At 38.2% G+C, this 12,115-nt stretch overlaps 1 protein-coding gene and 1 pseudogene across 2 annotated transcripts in view; one reads left to right on the top strand and one right to left on the bottom strand.

Moving 5' to 3' along the window:
* The window catches only part of VNN1 (vanin 1), a 38,156-nt gene that overhangs the window by 11,076 nt on the left and 14,965 nt on the right, over window positions 1–12,115 (top strand). For both annotated transcript variants that reach the window (XM_037728517.1, XM_017500604.2), the window contains exons 4-5: window positions 10,752–10,944; window positions 11,608–11,899. In XM_037728517.1, coding sequence (XP_037584445.1) covers window positions 10,752–10,944; window positions 11,608–11,899 — 485 coding nt within the window. The remainder of the gene's footprint in view (window positions 1–10,751; window positions 10,945–11,607; window positions 11,900–12,115) is intronic.
* LOC108284027 lies at window positions 5,845–6,730 on the bottom strand (annotated as a pseudogene).

Below are 12,115 nucleotides of genomic sequence, written 5' to 3'. Positions count from 1 at the left end.
CAGGCAATTCTCCTGCCTCAGCCTCCTGAGTAGCTGGGATTACAGGCACGCGCCATCATGCCCAGCTAATTTTTTGTATTTTTAGTAGAGACAGGGTGTCACCACATTGACCAGGATGGTCTCGATCTCTTGACCTCGTGATCCACCCGCCTCGGCCTCCCAAAGTGCTGGGATTACAGGCTTGAGCCACTGCACCCGGCCTATGAATAATTTTTTAATGTGTTCTTGCATTTGATTTGCTAGCATTTTGTTGAGGATTTTTGCATCAATGTTCATCAGGGATGTTGAGCTGTTGTTTTCTTTTTTATGTGTCTTTATCTGGTTTTGGTATCAGGGTAATTGTAGCCTCCTTGAATGAGTTTGGAAGTATTCCCTTCTCTATCTTTTGGAATAGTTTGAATAGGATTGGTATTAGTTCTTCTTTAATTGTTTGGTAAAGTTCAGCACTGAAGCCATTAAGTCCTGCCCTTTTCTTTCTGGGAGAACTTTTATTACAGCTTCAATCTTATCATTTGTTATTGGTCTATTCAGGTTTTGAACTTCTTCATGGTTCAATCTGGGTAGGTTGTATGTGTCTAGGAATTTATTCATGTCTTCTAGGTTTTCCAATTTATTGGTATATAGTTGCTCATAGTAATCTTTAAAGATCTTTTGAATTTCTGCAGTATTGGTTATAATGTCTCATTTTGCATATCTGAGTTTACTTGTCTCCATCTTTTTTCTTAGTCTCACTAAAAGTCAATTTTGTTTATCTTTTCAAAAAACCAACTTTTTGTTTTGTTGTTCTTTTGCATTGTTTTTTATTTCAATTTCATTTATTTCGTTCTGATGTTTATTATTTTTCTTTTACAAATTTTGGGTTTGTTTTGCGCTTCCTTTTCTAGTTTTTTTTTTTTTTTTTAATGCATCATTAGGCTGTTTATTTGAAAGTTTTCTTCTTTGTTATTGTAGGCACTTACAGCTGTGAAATTTCCTTAGACTAGTTTTGCTGTATCCCATAGGTTTTAGTATGTTGCATCTCCATTTTCATTTGTTTCAAGGACATTTTTAACTTTCTTCTTAATTTCTTCATTAACTCACCGGTAATTCAGGAGCACATTGTTAAATTTCTGTATGTTTTTATAGTTATCAAAATTCCTTTTGCTATTGGTTTCTAGTATTATTCCATTGTGGTCAGAGAAGATACTTGATATGATTTCAATTTTAAAAAATGTTTTAGATTTGTTTTGTGACTTAACATGTGGTCTCTCCTTGAGAATGATCCATATGTTGGGGAGAAGAATGTTTATTCTGCAGCCACTGGATGAAATTTTCTGTAAATACCTGTTAGGTCCAATTGGTCTATAATGCAGATTAAGTCCAGTGTTTCTTTATTGTTTTTCCCCCTGGATGATCTGTCTGATGCTGAAAGTGGGATGTTGACATCTCCAGCTATTATTGCATTGGGCTCTATCTCTCTCTTTAGCTCTAATAATATTTATATATATATATCTGTGTGTGCAAGAGTTAGGTACGTATATATTTACAATTGTTATATCATCTGACTAAATTGACCGCTTTATCATTATATAATTAATTTCTTTGTCTCTTTTTATGGTTTTTGTCCTGGTATCTATTCTGTTTGATAAAAATATAGCTACCCCTGCTCCTTTTTGCTTTCCATTTTCATGGAATATCTTTTTCTATCCCTTTATTTTCAGTCTATGTGTGTCTTTATATGTGAAGTGTGTTTCTTGTACTCACTAGATCATTGCCTTTTATTTATTTATTTTTATCCATTCAGCCACTCTGTCTTTTGCCTGGAGAGTTTAGTCCATGTACATTCAATGTTACTATGGTTAACTAAGGACATACTCCTGCCATTTTGTTTTCTGTTTGTTTTTTTAGGTGTTGTCTTCCTTTTAATGAAGGCATTTTTCTCTGATGGTATATTTTAATTTTTGCTTTTTATTTTTTGTGTATCCATTGTAGGTTTTTTTGATTTGATGTTATCATGCAACTTGCAAATAACAACTTGTAATTTATTATTTTAAACTGATGACAACTTAACATTGATTACATAAACAAACAAGCAAAGCGAAAACTAACAAAAACTCCATACTTTAATTTCATCCCCCATACTTTTTAACTTTCAATAGTTTCTATTTATATCTTATATACTATCTACATCTTAAAAAGCTTTTCTAGTTATTGTTTTCTATTGGTTCATGTTTTAGTTTTTCTAATCAAGATATGAAAAGTTTATAACACAATTAGAATTATAACGCTCCATGTTTGTCTGTGTACTTACTATTACCAGTGGGTTTTGTACCTTCAGATGATTTCTTATTGATTATTGATCCTTTCTTTCAGACTGAAGAAATTTCTTTAGAATTTCTTATAGGAGAGGGCAGTGGGTTCTTTTCTGATCCAGGGTGGGTCTAGAAATCCCATCTAGGAGCTAAGTCCTGGAATTGGAATTGAGGACTTTAGGAGTCTGCTTGGTGCTTTATGTTACTGTGGCTAAGTTGGTACCCAATTTGTACGACAAAGTACTTTTTACTCTTCCCTCTCTTTTTCTGAAGCAGGAATCTCTCCCCATGTCCACCATAGCTGGGAATGTGCTGGGTCACACCTGAAGCCAGCATGTTACTGGGTCTCACCCAAGGCTCGTGGTGAGCACTGCCTGGCCATCACTGATGTTTATTCAAGAACCAAGGGCTCTTTCGTTAGCAGGTGATGAATCTTGCCAGGACTGGGTTCTTCCATTCAAGGCAGGAAGTTCCCTTGTAGTTCCGTGTATGTCTAGAAATGTCATCAGGGAGCTAGGGCCTGGGTTGAGAGGCTTCAGTACTCTGCTTGGTGCTTTATTTTACTGTGGTTTAACTATTATCCAAGTTGCAAGACAAAGTCCTCTTTATGCTCCTCTCTCCTTTTTTAAGGCAGAGGGACAGAGTCTCAAAGCTGTGAGCCGTGCTGCCTGGAGTTGGAGGAAGGGTGATGCAAGCACTCCTTTGACCACTCAGCTGGTGTCTCACTAGGTTATGTGCACTCCAAGTCTACTGGTTCTGGGCTCAGTACAGCACTAAGATTTGCCTAGGAATTGCAGTCCTTATGGCCTAGATCAGTAGTCCTCAACATTTTTGGCACCAGGGACTGGTTTTGTGGAAGACAATTTTTCAATGGACAGGATGGAGGATGGTTTCTGGATAAAACTGTTCCACCTCAGATCATCAGGTTAAATTTTCATAAGGAGCATGCAACGTAGATCCCTCAGATGCACAGTTCACAATAGGCTTGCACTCTTATGAGAATCTAATGCTGCAACTGATCTGACAGGAAGTGGAGTTCAGGCAGTAATGCCACTCACCTCCTGCTGTGCAGCCGGTTTCTAATAGGCCACGGACTGGTACTGCTGTGCAGCACAATTCCTAACAGGCCACAGTATGTGGCTTAGGGTTTGGGAAACCCTGGCCTAGACTACCTTTCAAGTTTATTTAGGACCCCAGAGAACTTTACCCTGCACTGGTGATGCTTGGTGGAACTCAGGTTCTGACTGCTGGGAAGGACAATTCTCCTCTGGCTAGAGCTGTTCTAAATGCGCTCTCTGTGGGCACTGGCTGAATTCTGTGCCATGTTGCTTTCTGCTGTCACACGGCAGCACTGACTTTCAATGCAAAGTCCTGCAATCACTGCGCTTTCCCTCCTCTAAAGGCACAAATTTCCTTTCCACAGCATGTGCTAACCTGGAGGATGGGGGAGAGCAGTGTTGGCAATTGAAGACTTTCTTTCCTAACCTCTTCAGTGACTTTTTCCTTTATATGATTTTAAAACCAGGTACTGTGATTGCTTTCCTAATTTTTGGTTCTTATGAAGGTGCTTTCTTGTGTGGATGGCTGCTCAGTTTGGGGCTCTTGCAGGAGGACAGTTGCTGGAGGGTTCTATTTGGCCATCTTGCACTGCTTTCTCCTCATCTTTTATTTCTTTCTCTTACCTGATTGCTCCGGCTAGGATTTCCAGTACGACGTTGACTAGAAGTGGTGAAGGCAGGGTTCCTTGTCTTGTTACAGTTCTTAGAACACTTTCAGCTTTTCCCCATTCCATAGGATGTTAGCTGTGGGTGCTGACACATATGCTGTATATAGCCTTTATTATGTTAAGGTATGTTCCTTCTGTATAATAAAGTGCACATCTCTGGATTATCTATTACTTGCATGATAGGTACCAAGAAACTATGCTGCCAACAATATTAACCCTTATTATGCCTAAAGAGTTCATTAGTCAAATGTTGGTTTTGATGTAGACGTCGTCATTTAAAATTTAACATTTAAATTACATAGATTATCATTTTTAATATCACCTAAATACAATATATTGATCCAATATAGAAAGTTAGATCAATGTTAGAAATGAAGATTCACAGTTGTCATTGGTGTTTCATATTTTTACTTTTAGCTTTGATTTGAATGCTTCACAGATGAATTTAAATCTACACATAGCTCCCCCATAGCGTAATATTAATTAGGCAGTTTCCTAAATTTCAGAGCATCGCCTTAATCTAGTTGTGATATTTTGGGGCTTCATAGCATAAATCTATTATACTATTATGGAATCTATAGATCAGGGTTATGGAGAAAGGCTTCAGAGAAGAGTTTGTTGTTGCTACTATAACCTTATTTAAAGAAACAACAAAAAAGCCAAATTAATTTGAAGTCTGCTTAAATATTACTGTTAAACTTGAAGTGTTTATATCTAAAATTCATAATCATCTAAATGTCAACATTTAGTTTTGAGTAGAAAAAGATAAATCATTACTGTGAGTTAAGAATGTAAATCATGTTGTGTGAGGGAGCTCATAGCATGTCCATTGCATCCTTCCCATCTCCACATCGCCAGGGTGCCCACCACATGGTTGAAGATACCTGTCCAGCCTCCGGTGTTCTGCTTGGGGTCTTGACTTCTTCCCATCCCACTCAAGCTCAGCCCCAGACTGGGACAGGGTTTGGGAAGCAGTGGGAATGGCCAAGATGGGTGTCAGTGGGTGGATCAGCAGTTCCTGTCCCAGGAGTAGCCACATGTCAGGGGTAGTGGTGGCTGTGCATGTGGCCAGCCTGCTGCCATTGTTCCACCCTTGTCAGGGCCCCCTGCCTCACCTTACGGGATCTGAGGAGCAGAGAAAGTGTTGGGGCAGACGATGCCCTTGCAAATTTTTTAAAAATAAAATTTAGATGGCAAGTATATATCATAAATGCAGTGACTAATCATATAACTACTTTCCAGTTGTCTAACTGCTGTAGCAATGATGTGTAACTACAGTGTTAAAACACCCTAACAGTTTTCAGAAACTCAAAGTGGAGACCATCTCCCATATCTTACTTTTTCCTTAGGTACAATATCTAAATTCATATTGATTTTGCTTATGTATGAATAGTTTCAAATTTGTTCATATATGGTTTAAACTTTTTGTCCCTGTTGTCTTACTCAGGCTTGTGTAACTTAAAATGAGCCTGAGTGTGGGTCTACATACGACAAAATGTGCAATAAAAACACAATTTCAGTGCTACTTATAAAATTTGTGCTATTAAGAAAGATGCAGTTTTCAAAGCTGAAAAGATCATGAAATGGCTAATTTACATATCAGAGGCTGGATAATTCCTTACTGTTGAGGTGTTACAGTTTCTGTGTAGTTATGTAGTAAATGCTTTCAAATAGTAACTGGCTAGATCAGTGAAGTAATTTTCCCCTATGCGATTCCAACTCCATTTTGTTTATCTTGAAGATAATTAATATTTTAATTGTAAAAGAAAATTATAGCATTGGGAAATTTTCTCTCTATGTAGAATAACAATGAACCAAATTTACCAATTAGGGAGCCGTTTCAGGAATTGTTGGACAGTGAATTCTTCTGTGTTAACTATGCTTCAGTTGCAATGCAGTATGCCCAGAAACAATCCATTTCTATTTCTGAATGTTTGATTTGGAACACTTGTTTAATGAGTATTCAGTTAAACACTTGGATACAAGCAAAGAGCTTGTATCCATCTCTACCATTTAACCTGGAATGTTTCTGAAGACATTCTTCCCATTTTATTAACTCTATACACTTCTGGTTTTGGATCTCCAATGTGACTATAGACAATATCAACACAGAAGGCTTTGCTTTAGACTCTAAAGTTCAGAGCATTTGATCTGACATGCCTTAAATTGGGCTTCCAGTCAAAGTTGAGGTAATTTCTCCTTTCAAACAGCAAGTTCTCTTGAATGAGTGGATAGTGGAGTTGCAGAAATTGAAAGGCAGCAGTAGCTTTCACTTTATGTTACACCTTCTCCAATACAATCTTTTCTATTCTCATTAAGCCTGAAACCGTGAACCTATATTCACTTATTTGGAACACGTCAGTTGCCAATGGGACATTCCTTTTCTCTCCTGTGGATTTTTATAACCAAATAGAACAAGCTCAGTCCAACACATCCAAGCTGCTTGGGGTGCACCTTCATTTAACACAAGAATCTGTCCAGTAAATTCAGTTAGAGAAAATGTCTTTATGTCAAAGCCAAAGAACTGAGTTAGACTAACATCTTGTACTTCAAAGGACTGTCGTCTTGCAGTCATTCTGAGGCTATTGTCTATTGTGTGCAAACTCAATTAGTCTCAAGCCACAGATCTTTAACTGTCATCTAGACTTCTTTCCAACAGGACATTCAGCTGGTGTAACAGTTTCTGAGAGTGAGTTGTCAGTACCTCTATCATCTTGATAGTGACTAGGGCTCAGTGGTAACCACCCTTCTTGGGCCTGCCCTCACCTCACTCCATGAAATGCAATCTCAGAGGCCTAGGAAACAAGGGAAAGAGAGAGGCCCAGGGAGGGGAGGCTTCCTGGGTGGAGGTCTCTGAAGAGCTGCCAAAATCATATTGCCCTTGTCAGGGTCAGCTTGGAGCCAAAGGGCTGAAAAGGCATTTTGATATTTGATTGCATATTATTTCATACTATTATTTCAGAGTTTTGTGTGCACATATTGTTTCTCCAGTAAGTCTAATGCTTTATAAGCATAGCAACCACATCTGAAATTTCTGTCTCTCTCATTGTGTGCTTGGACAGCTCTGCCTGGAATATACTCCCCCCAGTTGCCCACGTGTCTAATATAGCGATTTGTGTTGTATCAAAACCTAACAAGTATTTGTTGAATATTTAACATGTGCTGATTTTAGGTTAGTAAACGTCTTCTTCGATAATTGATGATTTTTGTTATACCTAGAGATTGAACACTTTGAAAGCAGCCTTGGAAAAAAAATTTCAATTACTCTGTTTCACCTTGTCCGTCTGTATCCAGAACAAAACTCTGCATGCGTTAAGGATTCAGCAAATATCATGGATGAGGAAACAGGCAGATTTCAGGCACACATAAGCAAACTGAATTTTTAAACCCAAAATCAGGACATGGTGGTCTAATTTTGGAGCATTTTATGTATATACCAAACAGTCTGAGAAATGTAGCTTGAATTGAGATATATTAGAATACATGAAGACTAAATAGAGACAGTAGGAAAATATGCTTCTCATCAGAACTGTTTCAGGAAACCAAAACCACAAGCTACCTATTCCACCACTTCAGGTGATCCACAAAGACTGGGGGTAAAAGTGTTTCAAGTGGTTCAATGTGCTGTAATTTATATCTATGCATTGCACATATTAATTGAAGCAAAGTGGGGTTAAACCATTGAATGGTTGTTCTTTCTTATAAACATATTGAAATAATAATAATTTTCTATATGTGTTATTATATCCTTTTCTGATCTTTTCAAGGATATGTTTTATAAGTGATTGCTATGGTTTTCCTTATATTAATTACACAAATTTATAGATTCAATAGCCAAGATTTGATGGCACCAAATTTTTATTCACACAGATTATCACAGCCTTCTTAGCTATTCTTCAATAACCTGGTGTAAACCATTTATCATTTCAGAGTTGTGCAATAGACGATAAATATGCCAATATGTTAAATATGATTTTCAAAATTGCATTTTAATTGTTTTACTTGGACAATTATTGGTAACTTTGAAAAAGAATAAAGAAATCAGGCATTAACAAATGCTCCGGGATTTCCAAAGTTTCATAATACCTGGTACTACCCTAGCATATCCTTGTTACCTCTTATTTTTTTTTTTTTTTTTTTTTTTTTTGAGACGGAGTTTTGCTCTTGTTACCCAGGCTGGAGTGCAATGGCGCGATCTCGGCTCACCGCAACCTCTGTCTCCTGGGTTCAGGCAATTCTCCTGCCTCAGCCTCCTGAGTAGCTGGGATTACAGGCATGTGCCACCATGCCCAGCTAATTTTTTGTATTTTTAGTAGAGACGGGGTTTCACCATATTGACCAGGATGGTCTCGATCTCTTGACCTCGTGATCCACCCGCCTCGGCCTCCCAAAGTGCTGGGATTACAGGCTTGAGCCACCGCGCCCGGCCTGTTACCTCTTATTTGAACTATGGCAACAGCTTCCTAGTGAGTCCCCTGCATTTAGTCTCTCATTGTTCTAGTACATTCTATATTCAGTGTTCTATTTATCTTTATGAAGAAAATTTTGACCAGGTTGCTTCTGTCTTCAAAGGCTTTAATGGTATCTCTTTGTTACTAAATTTGCAAAGCTCTATATCCTCCCTCCCTCCCTCCCTCCCTCTCTCTCTCCTTTCCTCCCTTTCTCTCTCCCTTCCTTCCTCCCTTCCCTTCCTTTCTTCCTTCCTGCCTTCCTGCCTTCCTGCCTTCCTGCCTTCCTTCTCTCCCTCCCTCCCTCCTTCCTTCCTTCCTTCCTTCTTCCTTCCTTCCTTCCTTCCTTCCTTCCTTCCTTCTCTTCCTCCCTCCCTCCCCTTTCCTTCCTTCTCTCCCTCTCTCCCTGCCTCCCTCCCTCCCTCCTTCTTCCTTCCCCTTCCTTCCTTCCTTTCTCCCTCCCTACATTTATTTATTTATTTATTTATTTCTCTCTCTCTCTTTCTTTCTTTCTTTTTTCTTTCTCTCATTTTCTCTTTCTTTCTTTGAATCCTTCTGTAGAATCTTCATTTCAGTTATTGTAATTTTCAGCTCCAGACTTTTTTTAGGTTTCTATCTTTGTATTGATATTTCTACTTTGTTTCATTTTCTGATTTTCTCCACATCTTTCATTATTTTCTTAAGCAACTGTAAAAATCATTGTTTTAAAGTCTATGTTTAGTAGGTCTGTCATGTGGTCTTTTTCAGGGACGATTTTAGTTACTTTGTTTTTCCTTTCCTTTAAGTGAGTCATACTTTCCCGTTTCTTTGTATAATTTGTGATTTTTTTGGTTGATAACTAGACATTTGAATCATCACGTGGTTACTCTGGGGATCAGATTCTCTGGGTTTGCTATGATTGTTTTGTTGTTGTTGTTGTAGGATGTTTGTGTTGAGGATCAGCTTGAGATGTAAATTTAAGGTCTTCTTAGGCCTTTTATGAGCATGTGCCTTTCCCTGGTCATGTATGGTGACTTTCTAAATTTCCCTATATATTTGATTGCTTTTATATGTCTTATTCCTTAAATGTCTCACTACTCAAAAGAAGAAAAAGAAAAATATGAAGAAAAATAATAAGGCACTGATTCTTTAAATCTCCTGGAAGCCACTTCAGTGAGACAGTTGGCTACAAAAATAGGGTGTGTGTGTGTGTGTGTGTGTGTGTGTGTGTGTGTATACATGACAATAGTTGCTTGCCTTTGTGTTTATATATCCATGATCAGAAGCAGCAATCAGTGATCAGAACGTAGATCTTGTGTATTTGAAAGACAAGGTCTTACTGCTCCCATAAGCTGCCTGCAAGCTGCTTTAGGAACACAGACATGACAGCCTGTTATGGGGACAGGGGATGAGGAATTGGTAACCACTATTGAGCTAAGAGCCAAAATGGACTGAAACTAACTGTGAGTTATCTTCCAAGCCTTCCCCTGGAAGTTGCAAGCACTAGAGCTCCTAAATAGTAATATCAGACAGATTCCATCAGTGCAATTGTTATCTAAGTGGCAGAAAAACTCCCTACTATGCTGTCTTCTCAGGATCCCCCTACCTCTGAGTTTTTGTTAACTGATTCAAAAATAATTTTTTTTTGAGATAGAGTCTTCCTCTGTTGCCCAGGTTAAAATGCAGTAGAACTCACTGTAGCCTAAAACTCCCAAATTCAAGCAATCTTCCCACCTCAGTCTCCCAAGTATATGATACTACAGGTACACACCACCATGCCTGGCTATTTTTTTCATTTTTGTAGAGACAGGGTCTTGCTTTGTTGCCCAGGCTGGTCTCAAACTCCTGAGCTCAAGTAATCCTTCCTCCTTGCACTCCCAAATTGCTGGAATTACAGGCATGAGCAACCACGCCCACCCCCAAATATTTTTAATGACTCTTTCCTGTTAGACATAAGTTTAGTAAACATGATATGTAGGTCATTGACCCATGATATCCATAGGATGCTGCAGACACTATAAGATGAACACATAAGTGAAAGTATAACTATAGATTATGATAAATGTTATGAAGAAAAAATACACGGTCTGGAATCTTATCCTAGAGTAGGTTCCTACAACCAATTCTACTCAAGCATGGGCTTTCTCTGAACTCCTTTCTTGTCTTAATCCTTCTTTTCTAATTATTGTTATTTAGAATTTATTTTTACATATATCAAATAAGAGGTGTAGGCAACTATCATTCAAGATTTTGTTAAAAGCTAAGATTGATTTACAAAGACTTTTTCCTCCAATGAACATATACCAGATTTGGCCACACCCCAGTTCAAGAAAGACTCAGTTGCCTGGCCAAGGACAACTCTATCTACGTTGTAGCAAATATTGGGGACAAGAAGCCATGCAATGCCAGTGACCCTCAGTGTCCCCATGATGGCCGTTACCAATACAACACTGATGTGGCATTTGATTCTCAGGGAAAACTGGTGGCGCGCTACCATAAGGTAAAATTAACTTGCAAATAATCTGATTAGTGAATGACTAATGAGATAAAGCAGGCAAGGAGAAAAGTATGTTATTGATACTGATAAGCATACTTTGGAAATCGAGTAGAGGTAAAGCATAGAAAGTAATGATAAAATGTGGAAAGCTCCTTTAAAGAGGCTCAAGGGGCTACGTGTGTTTTTAGGAGTGTGTGGGCGTCCGAAAGTGCAACCTGCATTATGCTGGATAATGTTGCTTATTGGACTTTGTCCTTTTAAAGACATACCCTGGCAATGGGTCAAGGCTAGAATGAAAAACTTCTTACCACATAGACTCTGTCTTGAGGAGAATGAAGCAAACAAAATTCCTTGCCAAGGAAATCAGTTAAGTGTACTTGACAAACAGAAGTAATCTATTTTACTCCCATGTCTTAAAAGATTCAAGAGGGTCTTTATAGTTAAAGATACCCATGTATATATTTGTAGTGTGGAGACTGAACCAAAGGCTTGAGTTAGCTGGAATGGACTCTGATTCTATAAAGCAAACTCCTTTCCCATGAAAACAGTGGTTATAGATGACACTGGCACTGTCTAAGATGGGAGCTTGCACTTCTTCTGACACTGTAATGTCCAGATCAGTTTCCTAAAAGAACTTTTTTTCTCCTTATCTTCTGTTTATTGCAGCAAAATCTTTTCATGGGTGAAGAACAATTTGATGCACCCAAGGAGGCTGAGGTTGTGACTTTCAATACCACTTTTGGAAGTTTTGGCATTTTCACATGCTTTGACGTACTCTTCCATGATCCTGCTGTTACCTTGGTGAAAGATTTCCACGTAGACACCATACTCTTCCCAACAGCTTGGATGAATGTTCTGCCACATTTGTCAGCTGTTGAATTCCACTCAGCTTGGGCTATGGGCATGAGGGTCAATTTCCTTGCATCCAACATACATTACCCTTCAAAGAAAATGACAGGTAATGTGTGATCTCAAAGATATACAGGCTGACGTAATCAGAAAAGAAAAGAAAAAACCTGTCTTTCTAGCTAACACATACTCCTTAACACAATGTTTTCAAACTCTTAATTTTTGAACATCTAGCTACTAATATGCTATAGAATCAATCTCAGTCTAAATTGTTTTATAGGTTTATTTGGTTTTATTTAACTTGATGTATTTTTTTTTTTTTTTT

The sequence above is a fragment of the Cebus imitator genome, unplaced genomic scaffold, assembly GCF_001604975.1.
Source record: "Cebus imitator isolate Cc_AM_T3 unplaced genomic scaffold, Cebus_imitator-1.0 Scaffold267, whole genome shotgun sequence".
NCBI lineage: Eukaryota > Metazoa > Chordata > Mammalia > Primates > Cebidae > Cebus > Cebus imitator.
The sequence above is the reverse complement of the archived record's forward strand: the minus strand, read 5'-3'. Positions and strand labels throughout refer to the sequence as shown.